Here is an 18,958-nt window from a genome sequence, read left to right as displayed (position 1 = left end):
GGAGGGAGGGACAAACCGAAGTGCCTTGTGTCACACGCCAGTCCATATATAAATGTTAATTGGTGACGGTCAGCGGATTGTTTCTGGTGTTCATCCATTCTTTCTTGATATCCTGGACCCAGATATTGCACTTGAATTACTATCCAAAATCCACAATGTCGAAGTCGAATGGCGTCAGCCTGGCATTCCCCGCTGAAGCAGCGACAAAGGAATATGCAGCATCTCTAGACTCTTCTGACAGACTTGCTGCATTTCGGGAGAAGTTCATCGTCCCATCAAAAGCAAATATTGCTTCCAAAAAGCTAGCAAAGCCTGGTGGGTTGGTTCCATCCTGGCAACTGTAGACCTCGTCACTAATGTCACAGGCCTTTCGCCCGAGTCATGCATTTATTTCTGCGGTAAATCACTTGGCATTCAACCCAAGGCCACAGCAAAGTACTTAGAAGCACAGTTGGACACTTGGTCATCTATTGGAGTTGGCGGCCACTTCACTGATCTTGAGGGCTCACCCTTGAAGCAATGGCAGCTGCTCTCAGAGCAAGCAGCTGATTCAATGAGCAAGATTGTGGGAGCAAAGCCAGAAGAAGTCGCAGCGATGGGAACACTTACAACGAACCTTCATCTTCTGCTGGCTAGTTTCTATAAGCCGACTCAAACAAAACACAAGATCTTGATGGATTGGAAGGCTTTCCCAAGTGATCACGTAAGTTCGAAAGAAGCTGCCTTCTGCTATCACGGCACTGACGATTATATAGTACGCTATCGAATCTCATATTGCCTGGCATGACCTGGATCCTAAGGAGTCTATGGTGCTCATCGGTCCAGATGAAGGCGAATACGAGATATCCACCCAGAAGATTTTCTCTTATATCGACAAGCATGCTGATGAGGCTGCTATGATTCTTCTTCCTGGTATTCAATATTATACTGGACAACTGTTCGATATCCAGAAAATTACAAAATATGCCCATTCGCGCAACATGGTTGTTGGCTGGGATCTGGCCCATGCCTTCGCTAATGTTGAGCTAAAGCTGCATGATTGGAACGTTGATTTTGCAGCATGGTGCACGTATAAGTACGGAAACGCCGGTCCTGGAGCAATGGGGGGCCTTTTCGTGCATGAACAACACGGAGAGGTCGATTACAGCGCGGGAGAAGATGCACCCAAATTCCGCCATCGTCTGACCGGGTGGTATGGTGGCGATCGATCGGTAAGATTCAAGATGGATAACAGTATGTATGCACTTGGCTATAGAACAATTTTGTGGGCTAGTAAGCTGATATGATTGATAACCAGAGTTCAAACCTATTCCTGGGGCAGGAGGGTTTCAGATATCAAATCCTTCGGCCATCGACCTTGCGTGTCTTTGTGCCGCTCTATCGGTGTTTGATGAGACGTCAATGGCAGATCTTCGCAGGAAATCAGTGAAGCTAACAGCATACCTTGAGTTCCTTTTGCTCAGGGATTATGAAGAAGGATCTAGGCCGTTCAGCATTATCACGCCCAAGGACCCCGAGGCGAGAGGCGCACAACTGAGTCTATTACTCAAGCCTGGTCTATTACAGAATGTTGCACAGAAGTTGCAAGAAGCAGGAATAGTCTGCGATAAACGGGAGCCGGGTGTCGTGCGTGTCGCTCCGGTTCCTTTGTACAACAGCTTCAGCGAGGTTTGGACATTTGTGAAGATCTTCAAGGATGCACTGCAGCAGTGATGGGTTTCACTAGATCATTTGGTCAGGACTGAGACCAGTTCTGTCAAGTTCGCTCCGATGAATTATTTTGAAGATAGATACCAAATTATTTGATTCCTAGATTTGAAAGCTTGAAGCTCTCACTGCGACATGGTCCACAGCCACTGTGCAAAAGCAAATGATCGAAGTAGGAACTCTATGATATACCCGTACTGTTGAGGTTATAGATTTCCAAAGCTGTTCCTTGGATCACCACTTCGTAGAAAGTCCTGGGCTTGAGAAAAGAAGTTCGTAGCTAATATTGAGAATTCATCGTATGAAGGCGAGCCAACACCCATGGGGTACTGCGCATCGGCCGTAACGATAGGGGTCTGAATATTAAATTGAGAGGTTGGTGACTGTGCCAGAGCTTGCTGTGTGTGTAAGCGAAAAGGCTCCGGTAGAGGGGACGTCTGTGACACTTCGGCTCCAGGGGTAGGAGCTTCCGAATAGAGTGAGTCCCCAAACATGCGACGGGCTGACTCTGCATCACTATTGGAGGAATACTCGAGAATCTCCCAGAAGCGTGAGAGATCTATAAGTAAGTACTTATTCTGAGCACCAGACTCAAGTTCATAGGATGCTGACACGGCATCTTCCAATCTCTGCAATCTGTCCGCCTGTCAAGGTGTCAGCAGATAAACGCAAGTATGGAAGGACATTGCCTTACCAAACGTGCCATATGTGACCACTTGCATCCTAGATTTTGCACGAAACTAACACATTTGTAGAACCTGTTGCGTTTTTCTTCGCGAATTGTAGTATTCTCCGTGAAGCTAAGCTGTAACTCAATTGTTGCTACCACGGCAGCACTATAGCCCAGGAAGGGATCCGAGACAACAAAAGACCTCTCTTCGAAGTAGTCGATAAAATGAATTATCCATGTCGTGTGCGATGAGATCAAATCCGAGCTGTGCTGCAAGAAAATCTCTGGAATCGTACTGCGAAAATTTCGGAGGCTGAGAGAGAGCAAGAGCGGATGATTTAAAAGACACAAAATCGTATGATATAAAAATTGGTTCAGTAACCATGGGCCCCAGTAATCCCTCCTTTCTTGGAGATCTTCGAGCGTTCTTTCACTCAGGTTAGCTGGCTTGAATCTGTGGCTGTATGGCATTTGCGTTTCCCGTTCCATAAGGGCAGTCAATATTCTCGAATACTCTGATTGTGAGGACCAAGGGGGTACGTTGCTGGGCTTTCCATGGCGTCTAACATATTTTGCAGTTTTCGCAAAAATTTCACTGAGCATGATCACGTAGGCTAAGATACCCTGATCCTGCATTCCTGATGACCGTGTTTCATTCATCCCATTGCTTGATGATTTCGTTGGAGGCGGCCGGCTAGGACTTTCTGGAAAATGAGGAAAGCAGCCATCAGGAAAATCTAGGTTGTCGAAATCGACTCCGTGAAGGCGCTTCAAAAGACAGATACTCCAGAAGCAGCGCCTACGCTCTTCGCGTGCAACAAGGGATTGTGTTAACCCAGACTCTAAGCCAAGGTTGGCACATTGTGCCAGGTTCATTGCCAAACTGCAATGGATGCTTGAGCGGTGCGTGTTTCCATCTAGTAGTAAGCACGTTAGCAAAGCTGTCATTTAAACATATGTCAGCGGCCACATTACTGGCAAAATCCACCAAGCTCAAGAGACATAGGCTCTGGAGAGTTGAGAGCTCTATTGGTCCTTCCGAAACCCTCCTCATAACCAAGCCCCTGGCTACTTCCGTATAACCATTTATAAGCGACGTAAACCCCCCAGTCCGCGAACTCTCCTCTGGGGAGAACCGAATGCTTAGCGCCAACATGGCATATACTATCTCTGGGTCACGGCTCCCCAGGCTATCGAGAAAGCCTTCCTTTTGAAAGAGTGGAAGAGGCTGAGAGTGGCAATATGTCAGATACAGCTCTGCCATCGAGAGCACCTTTTCCCAGGTGGGAAAGGGAATGGTTGGGCTTAGAAGGGATGATGCTACGGCATTACTCATGACAGCAGTGCGAGGAGCAGTTTCCCGTGGCTCTGGTCTGGGGGTGTTCTGCCTGGATTGAACAAGTTAGAACATGGATGACATCGAATCCGGGGGAGCGATGGATTACCCCAGGGCATCAAGAACTTGCCCCATTCTTGCTTCTAGGCTCCCCAGTCGTTCCTCCTGTGGTAGGTTAGCAGTGTTCAGCAATAACCCTGAATTACATCTTGTCTCACCAAGATCTCCGATATCCTGTTTTCTGAGCTGGGAGGAACAGAAGCCGCCTCCCGTGGGATGGGAAGCCCAGTTGTCGAAGATCTCCTATGTTCTCCAGCATAGGCGCATTGCTGGTTTAACCGGGCGCATAAGGAGCAGACTGGCTGCTCCCCAGGGCATTTTGCCTTCTTACGTCTGCGAAGAGTCAGTGAATAGTGCGTCATTTAGTACAAGATCGGACAGATGTTCCGTCTCACCTGCATGGTTCACAAGCTTGCCGCACTCGCTTAGCCGGCCGCTCAGCAGATGTGGACGCCATGTCACACCCTTATAGTCGCGTAAAATTTGCAATGTTGTATATAAATCATAGCATACTGGGAATTTCACTGTCAGTTACTCCTGCTTGTTGAACTCCTGTGCTGCCGTGCGCAGGAGCGCTCATACACTCCTAAGAGGTACAATATCCCCACTTCCGAGGTATCCTCATTGACAGGTGGCAGTTACCATAGACTATTATCTTCATTGTAAGGCTATCTACGCCTTAATATTCAAATCACAAAGCAGACGATATGTACTATGGCTTGAACATTTTGGAGATTGTGAGGTTGAACTATCAGTCCAACGTTAGATGGCCTTCCGCAGATTGTCAACTATTTGGCCGTATCTTGTTTCCCAATTTGGATAAAGTGCCATGCATCCATGGATGACTAATCCACGGACAAGCTTCACCTTGATCAGGAACTACATACAATAACTCTCAGCGACGATAGCCACACTTGGCAGTCTTGCGAGGGGAAGTGGCCATTGCAGCTGAACAATATACCATGTTCATGACCCTGGAGCAGGGTATGCTAGCTGAACCGAGGAAGTCCAGCAGCGTCCCAATGTGTCATTGTAGTGAGTCCATAAGCGTTTACTAGGTCTTGCAACCTTTATATGCTATGGCATGTATCTTCAGACGCATGTAAGTGTACAGCCGTAGACTCCCTCCATCGGACTTTACTCGGCTTGTTGGTCGATTCTTGTCAATCCACCCAAAACAAGCCGAGTGTGGCTAGGACACAGGGTACTCGGCGATATACGATAGAACATGAGGCAAATATTAACGCTTTGACGCTTTGGAGAAAGTTATATACAACGTCAGTTATCTTTCTTTCTAGCTGCCTATCATAGAAATAGAGGTACACTGTGTCAAAGTTGGCGAGGACCGCATTTACGCCTTGCCGAACCAGGTCTTGTGGCCCTAGGATGAGCATTAGTAAATCTGTTATTCCACAGGTTCCTCTTTGAAAATCAAATTCCAAGGTGCAACTCACAAAGACCATACGACCCATAGCGTAGGTGGTAGCTAAGGAAGATATGCATTAGCCGTGGTCCATCTTTATTTATGTATTTAAGGCGCTTACCGATGCCCATTCCGTAGACGGAGATCAGGTAGGGCCACATGAGGTAACCACTGCGCTCAGTCTATAGAAAGTTCGTTTGTTAGGCTTTCTCGTTTCTTTCGTAAGTTACGATCGATTCGCAGATCAACGGACCTTCCACCACTGGCGCTTGCCGTCGTGCTGCTGGAAAAGACGCTGGTAGTAAGGGACACGGTTCTCACGGAACACGAATCTATGGGAAGGCAAATTTGTTAGCAAGTCCAATCCAGTGTAAAGGTTCGCTTCCGAGTCCCAATTGCATGGAATATTTACGCAATTGAGCAGCAAACAGTCCCGACCGACAAGCCGTCAGCCCGGCCGCGCTCAGGAAGCCATGCGGGGGAACAAGTAAGGAAATGAAATCAGTGAACATACCCAGCCATACGAGGAGCGGTGCGGAACATTTTGGCGGTGCGCGAAAGCGACAATGGGGGTTATGGAGGAGGTAGGAGGGACAATGGCAGATGAGAGGCTAGCAGCAACAATGATCAGTCGATGTCGTGAAGTGTGGACCCGAACGGTCCTTGAATATCACGTGACTATCCTCCCACTTCCGCCTTTAGGATGCGAGGCTTAATAATTATCACGTGAATATGTAAGCTTCTAACCGTAGCGAGTATAGCGTGTTCTGGTGGAAGCCCGGCGTGCCCAGAAAAGAAGTAGTCCGCGGAATCAAAGGTGTGCAGAGCAGAAGAAAGCCGCCAGTTACCTGTGTTCACATGTGCCACTAACACACTTCGTGATAGAGTGCGATTTACGAGGATGGTCAGATTTACTGCCGCCTTCCTTTCGCTCTCCTTTCCTCAAACCTCATGCGCCCGGCTCTTCTTCGACTACTGAAGAGGCCGTCAGCTCTCTCGGTTCTCGACTCCCTGATATCGATGCCAATTGGGTTTGAACAATTGGACGTTCGACGCACAGCTAAATGTGTTCGATGCTTATCCAAGACTCACAAACAGGCGAGAAGTGCGCCAGCTGCGGAGCTGCAACAAACGCCTGCGAACGATTCCTCTTTTCCATCAACGAGGCGAGCATTCAGCTTCCGCATATACGAAATTAATACGCCACACAAACAGGCCGCAGCTAAAAGTGGAGGCTCTGGCGACTCGGCTCAAAGCTTCACCGGGATAAGCTCTCGTAGTCTTGCGTTACAACCAGAGAGATTGGAATTTGAATCGGACATAGGACATACGGATGACATCGGAACCCGATTAATAGACGACCCGGTGCATCGGAACGATTTTGCTCTCTGGGAGGAGTTACTCCGCTACCGGCAACGCCATTATGGTGATAAAGGCACGTTGGATATTTGGGAGGGCTTGACGAGCCGCGTTGATGGTGTGCAACTGCCCGTTGAAGGAGAAGTCGCTGATTTCTTTTGGCAAAGCTTTGTGGAAGCTGGCATACGGCACGGTGTCATTCTGAATGAAATCGCTAATTATGCGCTGGCGCTTTGGAATACAACGGGGAAGCGCTGGGAGGGTTTCTATGAGGCTGTCGTTGGTGGCTTTATTGACCGTGGCATGACGCAGCAGGCTGTTGAATGGCACAAACGCCTTCATCATCCTCATTTGACACGCCCGAACGATATTTTACATGTCTTCCGGCCGACCGTTCCTGCTCGACAGCAACATAGAATTACTGGAGCGATAAAGACCAGGGGGCGGGCTGCTTCATCAAGCCTATGGGCCTTCCGTAGCATCTGCCGCATGACTCCAGGCCACCAGATCTATGCTCCCATCATGTCTACCCTGTTGCGCTGTGGCCGTCTTGACGATGCGCTCTCGATGCACAGACTCCTCATTCAAGAAAATGACCATCCACATTCCTTCGACGAATTCGAGCCAGTACTAGAGCGCGCCAAACAGTACGGGCCGTGGTCATCCTACCAAGAGCTCCACCGCTATGCCTCCCAACGATTCCCTGAAAAGATAAACGAAACCGATGATCCTGACACAGTTGCTGCAGAAACTCAAGGAAAGGTAGCGCATGAAGAGAGACCAACAAAGGATGAATTTGGCGCCCGAATTTTTGCTACGGAGGCTCTTAACTTCGATACAATCCTTTCTGGCTTGAAAATGTTTGGCGTGCCAGCTCTTGGACCGCAATCTCTACGAGAGATGGCGCTCAGAGCTCGGGGGAGCCAAGATATACTGAGTAAGCTCCGAAAGCTCGAACGAGCAGGCATCTCGCTGGGGAACTCTGTCTTTGTGCGTCTTCTTCGCAAGCTCGCCACGGAGAACCGCGACATACTCTTATCGGACTTGCTCCACAGCGATGAGCATCCCGACGTCCTTGAGGATGCGCGCATACAAGAGTCTCTACTTCTGTCTTACTATCTTAGTAAGGATTGGCGTCATTATCATATGACCCTGGCAATCTTAAGTGAACTATCCAACGAAGGGCCGGCTCTGTTCAACATTCATTTCAGAAAACATCTTGCAGCTGGCGAGTGGACTCTGGCCTCCAAGCTGGTTGATGAAATGGCACTGCGCAGTCAAAGCCTCACCAAAGAGAGCATTGACTTCATGGTTGAAAAGGTCCTGACTCCTCGCAGGCCCGGTGTCAGCCCAATCAAGGGTCAGCGTCGCTCAGAAGTCGTGGAAGTAACCTTTCTCTTCCGTGTCTTACGACGCATCGTTCCTGTGGGTGCTTCTGTGTCTCCTGACCTTTGGGTCGAGATGATCAAGCGATTCGGCATGATGAATTGTTGGGATGAGCTTCGAACATGTTGTCTCTGGCTGGCCCGTCATTATTCTTCTAAGCCCCAACAAGACCACGCTCCTCTCCAGATCATCTCGCTATCGACTGTACAGCAATCGTCTCATGCTATCTCACCGGACCAACAGCGCAATTCCATCCTCGGGGCTATATTCAGCAAACAGACGCAAGCCGCTCTTGTCTATTGGGGGTTCCGGATGCGTGTTTCCTCCAAACGAGACGACTATAATCCTTTCCACACGGATGGTGAGAGCTTTGTTCCTTGGGTGCGCGGTCTTGTTCTCCTTCGCGAGCTTGGACAGAACGGTGTGCCGCTTTGGACGAGATGGATCAGACGAGCTTGCCGGCACCGGCTTGCGGTGCTATACGGACGACCTCGCCGCTCCAGTCGTCACATGAGTCGCATGTTGCGACGGGAAAACCCATATAGTGTGGAGCGAGTCCTGGGAGATATTGACCGTGCGTGGGGACAGCCCCTCCTGCTCCAAGGTTGGGAACCCAGGGATGTGTATCGGCTGGTTAACCCACCCAGCTCGAAGATGTCTCAACGTCGAACACGCCGAACCTTCTTGAGGGAGAAGAGCCTGCGAGGGGCAGCCTTTGTGAGTAGCCGGTGAAATTATATATGTACAATATACCACATAGCAACACATACGATAGAACAACAATTTTACTGTAATATTAGCCCAGCACAAGACACACCGCTCACGTGAAGAAACCGGGGCAACGCGGCCACACAACAAACGAGACAAACATGGGCGGGCTTCGCCACGCGCAGATGGCGTGGCCCGTCAGCGAAATGCGAAACAGGAGCAGCCATGACCGACCCTTGTTCCTAAGAATAGGCTGGCAGGCAACGCGGCCAGACTCCATCTCCCAGAGCCTTGTTCATACCGGCCCACCGTCACTGGTAGATCAACACTGCCCTCTTAACTTTCTCATGACCCGTAAGGGTGATCCAAGCCAAATGGCGCGGTTGTTGCCGTGGTTCAGGCTTTAGGAGTCCATGTAGTGCGTCTTGGTAGTCCACACTCTCTGCACAATTCACTCATTGCTTTCACGGGTGGGGTTTATTAATTATTGCTCTGCCTGCTCGCCTGCATCATCCACGTCCTTTACACATCCTTTATGGCCCGAATGTTGGATGCTTACTGTGTCTGATTCTTCTTTCTCCCTTACCCCCTCTTTTCTTTGCTGAAACAATAATTCTCACTCATCTGGCGCATCGAATAATTAAACCCTTGAATGAAGTAGACGGATAATTTCCCCTTTTTTTGATATACGCGCATTCGGTTGTATCACTTGTTGCTTGGACTTCGCAGCCAATTCTTTTTGCATGAGTCCTACCGGCTTATATAGCATCTGAACGATTGATATCCTTTTCCACCCAACCAGAACGCGCAATCAGCATGCTAGGACTTGGAGTTCTAGCGCTCCTTCCCTTCGCAGCGGCGAAGGCTGTACGGCCGCGATCCACTGCATGCAACAACTCCCCAGACTTGTGTTCCAAGTCATACGGAGAAATCACTCATCTGGGCGCACACGACAGTCCCTTTCTACGAGATGCCTCGACAGATTACTCTACCTTTGGAGACCAGTGAGTTGGATTGGGAAAGCAGAACGTCCATGCGGTTTGTTGACCACGTCACAGATACTACAATACTACGCTCCAGCTTGACGCTGGTGTCCGTCTTGTCACAGCTCAAGTGCATAAGTCGAATTCACAGTGGCGTCTATGTCACTCTAGTTGCGATTATCTAGATGCAGGACTCCTGAGTACATGGCTGTCAGATATCAAAAGCTGGTTGGACTCCAACCCCAATGATGGTACGTTGGTGGCAGACTGCAAATTTTCCCAGACGAACTGAAAACTAATATCTTCTGTCAAATCTCAGTTGTGACTGTTTTGCTGGTCAACTCAGACGACGCAACAGCTTCTGATCTGCACTCGCAATTCGAAACGGCCAATCTCACCAACTACACCTACACTCCTACCTCGCAAACCTCCGCACCGAGCTCGTGGCCAACATTGCAGGAACTGATCAATAATGGTACCCGGTTGATGACTTTCGTGGCCTCTTTGGACGCTTCAAGCAACACTGTAGCACCGTATCTAATGGACGAGTTTACTTTTATCTGGGAGAACAACTACGACGTGACCTCCGCCTCCAACTTCTCCTGCGAGCCCGATCGTCCCACGAGCCTCCAGAACGAGCTTTCCACCGCCCTGTCTTCCAACCGCCTCCCATTCATGAACCACTTCCTTTACCAAGAGACATTGGACATCGAGTACCCCAACGTCAGCTACATTTCTACCACCAATGCGGCCTCCGGAGGAACAGGAAACCTTGGAGACACAGCAACCAAATGCAAGAAGGAGTACAATGGCCGCCAGCCTACTTTCATTCTGGTCGACTTCTTCGACAAGGGTCCCGCCATTGATACCGTGGACAGTCTAAACAATGTCACCAACGCTACTGGACGGAAGAACCTGACTTCTGTCAGCGTCACAAGCTCGGCCTCCACGTACTCCAACGTTTTCAAGGGCCTGGTCGAAGTCGTCCAAAAAGCCAAAGACGGGGCGAATCCCAGCATGGGCGAGTGGATCTGGGCTGGTGGAGATTGGGGAAGTCTGCTGGGCGGCGGTATTGCAGTTTAAGCTGACCGCTGAGACCTCAGACTTTGTGGTTTCTTCACCGTCCTTTCTCCCTTCATTCTGAATTTGCTAGCCCATTTAGTACATTGACATTTGCATTTATTTCACATATCTACAGTTGCACAATCAGCGCTGGGTTCTAAGGTTTGGACGAGCCTCACGACATTCCTTTTGCTATAAATAAGGGTACCAGGTTGGCGTTCGGATGATTATCATATGTTGCACAGTGTATCTAACTGATATGATCGTTATACCATGTCCATAAGCGATAGCATATAAAGAAAGGTGCAACTGCCGGAGCGTTTCCACTCAATCGAGTACCACGCACATAGCCTTGTAGTATCTGCTTAGTCGTTTTTCAACAACTCACGGACCTTGTTCACCTTGTCCTCAAAGGACTGTTCCTTGTCGGTTCTGTAAGCAAGAAGAGTTAGCTTGTGTAACCACCGCCCACCCAAGCAAGTAGATAACAACAGTCTCCAAACCCCCCACCACAACATCAAACCATGAAAACAACAGAAGCAAGCCAACAAGCCAACAAGAAAAACAAATACACACCTCGAACCAACGCGAATATCTGTTTGAATCCTCACAATACCCTGCTGATGAAGAATCGTATGCGCCTGACCAATAACCTGATGAACTCTATCCCAAGGACCCTCTATGATAGACGTCAGCCAATAAACATACATATGCGCACGCGCACATCAATAATATTGACTATCGGAGAATAAATCCAATAGCGGTATACATACCGAGCGTGGTCCCAGCTGAATGCATGACGTATTTCAGGCCGGATTTCTCAATAAGGCGCTGAACATCGGCTATTTGGGCGGACACGGAGGGAGATGATGTGCCGATCTATTATCGCCAGTAGGGTAAGTTCTTAGCTGAGTTCAGGGAATCAAAATAGTATATGGCCAGAAGTTTGCTTCGTGGGGTCATGATCCTGGTGCATCCATGCATGTGGGATGACTGCTTGATTGATTGCTTGATGCTGGACAAGATGGAAATGAATGAATGTGTCACGTCACTTTCACCCCCTCGGTCTGATGACATGCAGACCGAACCGGGTAGTGATTGCATGGATAGATAAGTAGTAGCCATGGCATGGGTAAGATGTGGAGATAGTCAGGCAGCATGATGCGAATAACTAAGTGCAAGGTAGGTAGAGTTGGGGGGAACTGGATAGGAAATGAAATCACCCACTGGGATCAAGCAGAAATCGGCGGTGCAGTGCGGGGGAGTCGGGATGGATGAGGATGTCTCGGCCATTTTTGTTATGCAGAATCAGATTGGAGTGGGATAGTAAGTTAGTTTGTCGAAACTAATCCAAATAGAATTGGGATCTGAATGCGCGAGGGTTATTTTTACTGGAGGATGGAATGGATTGACAAGTGGGAGCAGCCAGCCACTTTGGCGGGCAGAATGAGGAGTTCATCCCAAGCGCGGGGCCTTAACGGCGCACGGAGGGGCAATCGTGACTTCAGGTAGTGCGGATTGTCATTACGCCACTCTATCATGAGATGCGCATTGGCTGTTAGCTTATAATCATCGGAATTGTTCGTTCCTCGCTTCTCTATGGTGGAATATAATCCCAACCGCTCTCTGAGGAAGTTGGTCAGATAGGCAAGAAGTGGACTACTCCCAGACAACTCCACCGTCGAAGATCTGTACGTTTCCGCGGACAACACATCACTCCAGAACCAAGATGGAAGATGTATCTTGAGCACAATGGGTTGCTGTGGAATGACGATCGGTTTGTGAGGTCTCATATCTGAAGCCAACTTTACCATGGCAAACCCCGACCGGGAGGAATTAGTGCTCCTTCGATGCAGGTTTGCTTTTTTTTTCTTTTCCTCCTTCCCCGGATTCCAGCGCCCCCAGCAGCATCATGGCCGATTTGTACTAAATTTGGGCCGACGGCCGAGGATGTCCTTAGACTCACTATCTACTAGACTACTGCTGTGGGTGTGGGAAGATGGATCTGGATCTAACGATCCTGGGGCAGATGCTAGTTTTACTAGCGAATCGTTTGTCCGAATTTCCTCTGGTGACCCTCTTTTCATTCCTTGCTCTTTTTTCTGTTTTTCAAGAAGGGAAATCAATAGTTGTCCCACTCTGTTCCTATGAGAGGGGAACACAACTTACAAGAGGACATATGGCCAACAATGGCCTGCAGAGAAGACAAAGGAGGTGCTCGAGGCTCTGGCAGGATAGACGGGAAGGAAGAACGCCTTCAAATCGCCAAACCGCACTGGGCCCTTGCTTGGGTCGTCTGTCATCTGCAATTATTCGGTCCGCCCCTCTGGAACCAAATTCGCATTAACCAACCTAGATTTATCGACATCTCTCGTCTCGTGGCTAATCTTCTATCCTCACTGGCTTCTCTCACCCTCCTTGATCAATATTTCAATCCCGACTGAGGTCACTTTCGCTCCATTCAATCGGCGAACCCTTCCTCTGAGCAGCCCATCCGACCGGGTTTGACGCAGCCCTGCTGGTCCGACCGTTTTGTCTTCCAGTGCGCTTCGTTAGTTCGTCCCGATAGTTCACTAGCGACTACGGCAGTATCGCTCGCATGATTTAGCATATTCCGTGACGTCCAGTCAACTCTACCTTGTACTCCTTACAGTCGACCTCCAACCAGCGTCTGCTCAGCTGTCCACGTTTCTGACCGCCTCTTCTCGTCGCTGTGCAGCGGTCCAGGACCCGGGCTCTGTCGACGTCTGCGTGCCCGACGCCTTGCGTTTAAGCGCTCACCCAGACTTCGCTTCGGAGGGTAACCACTACTCGTTACTTTCCCATTTACGAAGACTTTCTTATCTTGTCGCAGTATTGGCTAGCTGCTCGTGTCGCTTGAAGCGTCAGATGCGCGGTGTGGTGACAATACTCAGGCCTTTCGAGATTAATCTGCGCGCCGTGATATGATTGGCATGCAATCCGCCTAAGGCTCGCACGGCCAAGCGCCACGGGGCTGCGACGACCTGATCCCTGCACAAGGCTCGCCCTTCCCAGATCTAGCGAGTGTTGCCACTAGACGCAATCGGGTTGGAGGATTTCCCTCCAGAATCCCTGAGCTCATCACTCGCCGTGCGGGTGAATGAATAGGCCTTAATTCTAAAGATCGATCACCTGAGAAGAGTGGGCACAGCCCGTTTAATCTGGTCGAGCAACTTATTCTCCCTTCCGCTGAAAGCCAATTGGCCGATTATAACGAGGCTCCGTACTTGCAAAAAAGCGTGAATACCGGAGTGAAAGAGAGACAGCTGAAGAGACAAGATTCGCCCGACTTTTGAACTAGTATTTAGATCAGCTACTCCCCTCTCTCCACGTTCACGCTCGCGCTGCGCTGGACGCTTATCCATCCCCCTGGAAGACCCAGTGTCCATTTTAAGTGATTTGCATCTGCGTACATGAAGAGGCTGCATGTTCCCTTTTCAACTGCACACTGAATTCTTGCCTGCTGCGCCTCGGACTTTTTCCCTGCGGGACTAAATCAGCCCACGTGACTATATACATCACGTTGCGCGCATACCACGGAGCTAGAACGCTTGCTACTATATTAACCAGGGCTGTAGGCATTCTTGAGGACATCTGCCTGTGGCATTTGTCATGGTTTTATTCTCAGTCGACAACCATCGTCATTGTTCGTCTTCCACTTACCTGACCAATGACAAAGCCCAATCTACTAGAGCTCCCAGTAGGAGCTCGGCTCGTTTACCTCGCGGAAGGCGGCGCCAATGTTATCTATCGAATCCTCTCTCCGGCAGAGATGGACGTTGATCGAAGAAATGACCTCCCTGTGACTGTTTCCAACTCACTGCCTAGTTCAATGGGCACGCTCCAGGTGCCTTCCATGTTTAAGGGTAAATTGCTCCGACTCCGGAAGAATACGAGCGCAGGAATCTCCTATCAGGAGATTGCACGCAATTTTGATAGATGCATTCGTCCTCTTTTCAAACCAGAAGAGCTAGTTGATCAGGAGCTCGTTTACCTCCCCAGAGGGCTTGTTCAGGGGTGTAATGAACAGCTACAGGCAGCAGAGCGAAACGGCCAGCGTCCAAAACGGCGCCAAGGGGTGTACCTCTCTACGGTGGAGCCGTTTGGGCTACTCATAACAGACATGACTACATTCAGCATTCCTGGGACGACGCTCTCAGAGTTGAAACCTAAATGGCTAATACAATCGCCCTCTGCACCACCTAACTCCCGGAGATGCCGAACTTGCGCACTCCGCGATATGAAGAACCAAAAAGCGCGCAAAAAAGGATTGGCGGAGGAACGATCCTTTTGCCCACTCGACCTGGTATCTGACAGGTTCGACAATGTCCTCCGTGCGGCCCAATTTGTCAAGGGATGCAAAGACCAGGCACGGCTGGCAAAGGTACTTTATCGAAATGGAACGCTGCAGAGGCTCCTGACACATCAGAAAGCCTTACAGGATGTGGGGCTTTACGGTCCACCGCCAAGTTCGCGAGAAAAGTCGCTTGCGATGACACTGCGAGACTGTACAATGTTCATAAGGGTACGTACATCCATAGCTTTCGCCAGCGCGCCACGTGTCCGCTAACATCAGCATAGATGCCACGCGACGATTCCGGCCGTGTGGAGATCAGGCTGGGGGATTTGGACCTCAAAACCGGGGCTGGCGGGAAAGCCAAGTACTGGCTCGACCTGGAGCACCAATTGATTGTGGAGGACTGGTACGCAGGGGCCAAGAACAACGTATCGGAAAGCGAGTGTGCTCAGCAGAGTCCACGGGCGCATTCACAGTCCTCGATATAGGGTTCCCTAATGACTTGTCCTGAACTATTTTTGCGTCTTACAGCTACAACCTGCAATAGCAGCTGCGACGGTTAGGGGTTCACAGCACCCTATTGAGGTATGCACCAGGCGGCCCATTACTTATGGAAGTTGCACGGTAATGATTGACGATGGCCTTTTCTTTCTTCGTTTCATCGTGCGTTTGATATCATGTCTTTACTTACCTATTAATGTTCGATTGGCAATTTCATTCATCATTGCATCTCTCGCATATTCATCGGGGCAGGGAGGGTCGGTGATACGTCTTGCTACAAATTTGACGCATCTTTTTTCTATTTTTTCTTCATTCTCGATTTCGGTTGTGGTTCTTGCTTGATGTGTACACTAGGGACTCACCTATTACTCTATGGTTTTATTGCATGATGTATACACTTACACGGACTATATATTCTACCTCATAGTAATGTCTGTCATTTAAGTATATTTTATGATTCTTTCTTCTATTAACAACACGGTGACTATCCCACCAAGCAATGACGTCACCCCACTCGCCCTAAGCATCGGCATACCCGACCGAATACCCCGAACGGAGGCCAATTCACCGACCGACCTCGAAGCCCAGAGAAGGAGAAGAAGACTATTCCGAAGTCAATGCAATAATCAAAGTAATAGAACCCCACAATTGACATCAAGTTTTCCCAGCGCGGAGGAAGTCTTTGCCCTGAACACAGTAACCAGAACAGTCCAGTCCAAATAACCAAGTATGTCTGGAAGGCGAAAATCGCCCCCATTAATAAGCGTTTCATCCGTAATTCCGCGCCGCCCTGGCCTCTTCTTCCGCGGATGCTTTTAACTGAGAAGGAGAAAGGTGTTGTTGATCATGCGGTTACATCTCCTTGGGCTGATCGGAATTTGTTTGGCGGGGCTTGCTTTATTGGTCTTCACCGAAAATATCAATCTCTCTGCTACAACGCATACAAATATCATGGCTGTCCCCCGGGTTCTTGCTCGTCGGGTTTTCCGTTCCTCTTCTTCATTGTTTGGGTTACGGAGCAACGTTGCTGTTAATACGCCTTCGCCTTTGGTGACTACTACTGCTTCTGCGATTAGACCTTTCTCGTCCACTGGATCAGTGAAGATGCCTTCTCAAATGCCTAGCTCTGATGCGCTCGTGGAATTGGCCAAGGGTCGCCATTCCATCTACAAGCTCGGGAGGAATAGTCCCGTGCCGGACTCGAAGATCGAGGAGCTCGTCAATCAGGCTATTTTGAATGTCCCCAGTGCTTTCAATACTCAGTCGACGAGGTTGATTGTTCTGCTGCATAAGGAGCATGAGCGCCTTTGGGATATCACTATGGACTTGTTCCAGGCCCGCGTTAAGGAGGGAACTCTGCCTGAGGAGACGTGGAAGAATCAGACACAGCCGAAGCTGCAGGGTATGAAGAATGGGATGGGAACCGTGAGTCATCATTTCAATTGATTGGGTATATGTCGGGATGTTGTGCTAATTGAGTACCTAGATCCTCTTCTATGAAGACCCCGAGCACATCAAGCCTTTCCAAGAGAAGTTCCCTGCCTACAAGGACCAGTTTGAGCCTTGGGCGCATCATACCAATGCCATGCATCAGTACTTCTGTATGTCTTTGGTCCCGCTTTATTTTGACATGAGATGGCAATGCTAATGAATGCAGTGTGGATTGGTCTTGAATCCCTTGGCTTCGGTGCCAACTTGCGGCATTATAACCCGCTTATTGATTCCGCTGTGGCCAAGCAGTGGGATATTCCTACTGACTGGCGGCTCATCTCTCAACTGGTGTTCGGTAGTCCCGAAGTAGAGGGTCAGGAGAAGCCGAAGAAGCCCGTTGAGGAGAGGGTGAAGGTTTATGGCAAGTTGTAATCTTGCGACCTGGCGTTGGCTTGGTTATTTCGCTTTGCATCTGTTAGACTAGATGGTTAGATGGTTTGTAAGTTAGCGCAACATCAGATGAATATTTTCAATAGATCTGTTCAGAGCATCATCATCATCACCATTATCATCGCTCACCTGAAGCCATGCTAAGGATGCTCCGGTAGCATGTAGGCACTGCACCGAAGTGATGGATTGAGAAATGAACGCGATGGCGAGGTTCAATGCGCCTGTGCAGCTGACATCAATGGAGTTGCATCTTTCAAGCTTATCGGGGCGAAAGGCAGTGGAGTCGAAAATCATAAACTGCACTGGCTGGTGTAGCGTTCCAGGATATATTGTATCTGACTCACTACCTCATCCCCATGTCCATAATCGATAGAGAAGCTAATATCGAAGCTACAGCATATTCATATACTTTCTATTCTATAGACTCAGCAATGAAATATACCAATGGAGGAAAGGAGATGCCACACCTTCCCATCTCCGATACTTTTCTGGTCTTTCCTCCAGCAAGCACGGCATCTACTCTTTCCAAATACTGTACTTCTAGCAAGTTCAATCACGCAACATGATCCCTAGAAGCAAACCATCCCTCAGTCCTACTTCTATTCCCTACCCACAATCCCTCCCTATATTCATAACCAACGTCATCTATCCTTACACTATTCATACACCATGACCAAGCTCCTAGCAATCACCCTCATCCTCACCATCCTCTCCCTCCTCCCAACCTGCTACAGCCACCCCATCAACGAAACCTCCCACTCCTCAGCCGTCCCCTACGGCATGCTAATCACCCACTGCACCGTCCCCAACACCATCGCCCTAACCTTCGACGACGGCCCCTCAACCTTCACCCCAGCCCTTCTGGACCTCCTCAGCGAATACGGGGCACGCTCAACCTTCTTCGTGAACGGCTACCGACTATAGGAGAGTGCTCCCATCCTACAACGCATCTACACTGAAGGGCACCAAATAGCCTCTCACACGTAAGTCTCCCCAATCTCGTTACTATCTCCATGAAACTGAACCCCTCGAACCAAATACCCTGATATATACATCACTAGGTTTGGTCACTCCTTCCTCCCTGCCCTCGATAACCCCACCATAATTAACGAGATGAACACCCTCGAGTCCTTATTCCGGACCTTCATCGGTCGAGTCCCGACCTATATGCGCCCGCCCTTCCTGGCCGTGGACGGGAGGATCCTCGCATTGATGACGGACTTGGGATACCATGTTATTGGGCCAAGTGTAGACACAAAGGACTTCGAGAATAATACGCCTCAGTTAATAGGGGAGAGTGTGAGGAAATTTGTGGAGGGGGTGCAGGCGGGCGGGACGGTGGTGTTGGCGCATGATACGCATGCGCAGACGGTTTGGACTTTGACTAGGGTTATGTTGGAGGAGAGTAGGAGGAGGGGGTTGATTGGTAGGTTTCCCCCTCCTTGACTTTTACTTGGGATGTGTTGTGAGTAGACGGTGGTGCTGATGGTTGGTTTGTTTAGCTACGACCGTGGCGGATTGCTTGGGGGAGCCGATGGATTTTTGGTATCGTTAGATATTAGTG

The 18,958-nt window shown here is 49.4% G+C and overlaps 11 protein-coding genes across 11 annotated transcripts; 7 read left to right on the top strand and 4 right to left on the bottom strand.

Moving 5' to 3' along the window:
- The first annotated feature begins 99 nt into the window (after positions 1 to 99).
- On the top strand, positions 100 to 1,869 carry BDQ94DRAFT_143138 (kynureninase 2). Its single transcript, XM_026766170.1, has 4 exons — positions 100 to 315; positions 366 to 703; positions 756 to 1,233; positions 1,298 to 1,869. Exons 1-4 carry the CDS (start codon positions 156 to 158, stop codon positions 1,711 to 1,713), a joined length of 1,392 nt encoding a protein of 463 aa, XP_026626466.1. The 5' UTR covers positions 100 to 155; the 3' UTR covers positions 1,714 to 1,869.
- BDQ94DRAFT_29604 (putative C6 transcription factor) lies at positions 1,600 to 4,583 on the bottom strand. The gene is made up of 6 exons (XM_026775425.1): positions 4,169 to 4,583; positions 3,932 to 4,106; positions 3,823 to 3,878; positions 3,353 to 3,765; positions 2,402 to 3,294; positions 1,600 to 2,351 (listed from the first exon to the last, which is right to left on the bottom strand). The coding sequence occupies exons 1-6, from the start codon at positions 4,228 to 4,230 to the stop codon at positions 1,914 to 1,916; spliced, it is 2,037 nt and encodes a 678-aa protein (XP_026626465.1). The 5' UTR covers positions 4,231 to 4,583; the 3' UTR covers positions 1,600 to 1,913.
- A 541-nt stretch (positions 4,584 to 5,124) lies between these two features.
- BDQ94DRAFT_170081 (cytochrome c oxidase subunit 7) lies at positions 5,125 to 5,708 on the bottom strand (the record flags this gene model as incomplete). The annotated part of the gene is made up of 5 exons (XM_026771405.1): positions 5,125 to 5,154; positions 5,228 to 5,259; positions 5,318 to 5,378; positions 5,450 to 5,528; positions 5,626 to 5,708. The coding sequence occupies 5 exons, from the start codon at positions 5,706 to 5,708 to the stop codon at positions 5,125 to 5,127; spliced, it is 285 nt and encodes a 94-aa protein (XP_026626464.1).
- Positions 5,709 to 5,762: 54 nt separating this feature from the next.
- Positions 5,763 to 8,673, top strand: BDQ94DRAFT_159294 (uncharacterized protein; the record flags this gene model as incomplete). The annotated part of the gene is made up of 2 exons (XM_026769057.1): positions 5,763 to 5,780; positions 6,082 to 8,673. 2 exons carry the CDS (start codon positions 5,763 to 5,765, stop codon positions 8,671 to 8,673), a joined length of 2,610 nt encoding a protein of 869 aa, XP_026626463.1.
- A 792-nt stretch (positions 8,674 to 9,465) lies between these two features.
- Positions 9,466 to 10,715, top strand: BDQ94DRAFT_170079 (uncharacterized protein; the record flags this gene model as incomplete). Its single annotated transcript, XM_026771404.1, has 3 exons — positions 9,466 to 9,653; positions 9,708 to 9,883; positions 9,952 to 10,715. 3 exons carry the CDS (start codon positions 9,466 to 9,468, stop codon positions 10,713 to 10,715), a joined length of 1,128 nt encoding a protein of 375 aa, XP_026626462.1.
- Positions 10,716 to 11,059: 344 nt separating this feature from the next.
- BDQ94DRAFT_170078 (thiamine-binding protein) lies at positions 11,060 to 11,987 on the bottom strand (the record flags this gene model as incomplete). The annotated part of the gene is made up of 4 exons (XM_026771403.1): positions 11,060 to 11,126; positions 11,271 to 11,373; positions 11,468 to 11,573; positions 11,922 to 11,987. 4 exons carry the CDS (start codon positions 11,985 to 11,987, stop codon positions 11,060 to 11,062), a joined length of 342 nt encoding a protein of 113 aa, XP_026626461.1.
- BDQ94DRAFT_29533 (uncharacterized protein) lies at positions 11,952 to 12,601 on the bottom strand. Its single transcript, XM_026775423.1, has one exon. The coding sequence runs from the start codon at positions 12,506 to 12,508 to the stop codon at positions 12,083 to 12,085; it is 426 nt and encodes a 141-aa protein (XP_026626460.1). The 5' UTR covers positions 12,509 to 12,601; the 3' UTR covers positions 11,952 to 12,082.
- On the top strand, positions 12,539 to 13,394 carry BDQ94DRAFT_143126 (uncharacterized protein). Its single transcript, XM_026766169.1, has one exon. It carries the CDS (start codon positions 12,694 to 12,696, stop codon positions 13,039 to 13,041), a length of 348 nt encoding a protein of 115 aa, XP_026626459.1. The 5' UTR covers positions 12,539 to 12,693; the 3' UTR covers positions 13,042 to 13,394.
- Positions 13,395 to 14,299: 905 nt separating this feature from the next.
- Positions 14,300 to 15,957, top strand: BDQ94DRAFT_29536 (inositol-pentakisphosphate 2-kinase). The gene is made up of 2 exons (XM_026775424.1): positions 14,300 to 15,240; positions 15,297 to 15,957. The coding sequence occupies exons 1-2, from the start codon at positions 14,386 to 14,388 to the stop codon at positions 15,498 to 15,500; spliced, it is 1,059 nt and encodes a 352-aa protein (XP_026626458.1). The 5' UTR covers positions 14,300 to 14,385; the 3' UTR covers positions 15,501 to 15,957.
- Positions 15,958 to 16,326: 369 nt separating this feature from the next.
- BDQ94DRAFT_143123 (nitroreductase family protein) lies at positions 16,327 to 17,493 on the top strand. Its single transcript, XM_026766168.1, has 3 exons — positions 16,327 to 16,938; positions 17,000 to 17,114; positions 17,171 to 17,493. The coding sequence occupies exons 1-3, from the start codon at positions 16,360 to 16,362 to the stop codon at positions 17,374 to 17,376; spliced, it is 900 nt and encodes a 299-aa protein (XP_026626457.1). The 5' UTR covers positions 16,327 to 16,359; the 3' UTR covers positions 17,377 to 17,493.
- Positions 17,494 to 18,063: 570 nt separating this feature from the next.
- BDQ94DRAFT_170075 (chitin deacetylase) lies at positions 18,064 to 18,949 on the top strand (the record flags this gene model as incomplete). The annotated part of the gene is made up of 4 exons (XM_026771402.1): positions 18,064 to 18,297; positions 18,322 to 18,377; positions 18,456 to 18,820; positions 18,897 to 18,949. The coding sequence occupies 4 exons, from the start codon at positions 18,064 to 18,066 to the stop codon at positions 18,947 to 18,949; spliced, it is 708 nt and encodes a 235-aa protein (XP_026626456.1).
- Positions 18,950 to 18,958: the final 9 nt, after the last annotated feature.

The sequence above is a fragment of the Aspergillus welwitschiae genome (assembly GCF_003344945.1).
Source record: "Aspergillus welwitschiae strain CBS 139.54b unplaced genomic scaffold BDQ94scaffold_15, whole genome shotgun sequence".
Lineage (NCBI taxonomy): Eukaryota > Fungi > Ascomycota > Eurotiomycetes > Eurotiales > Aspergillaceae > Aspergillus > Aspergillus welwitschiae.
The sequence above is the reverse complement of the archived record's forward strand: the minus strand, read 5'-3'. Positions and strand labels throughout refer to the sequence as shown.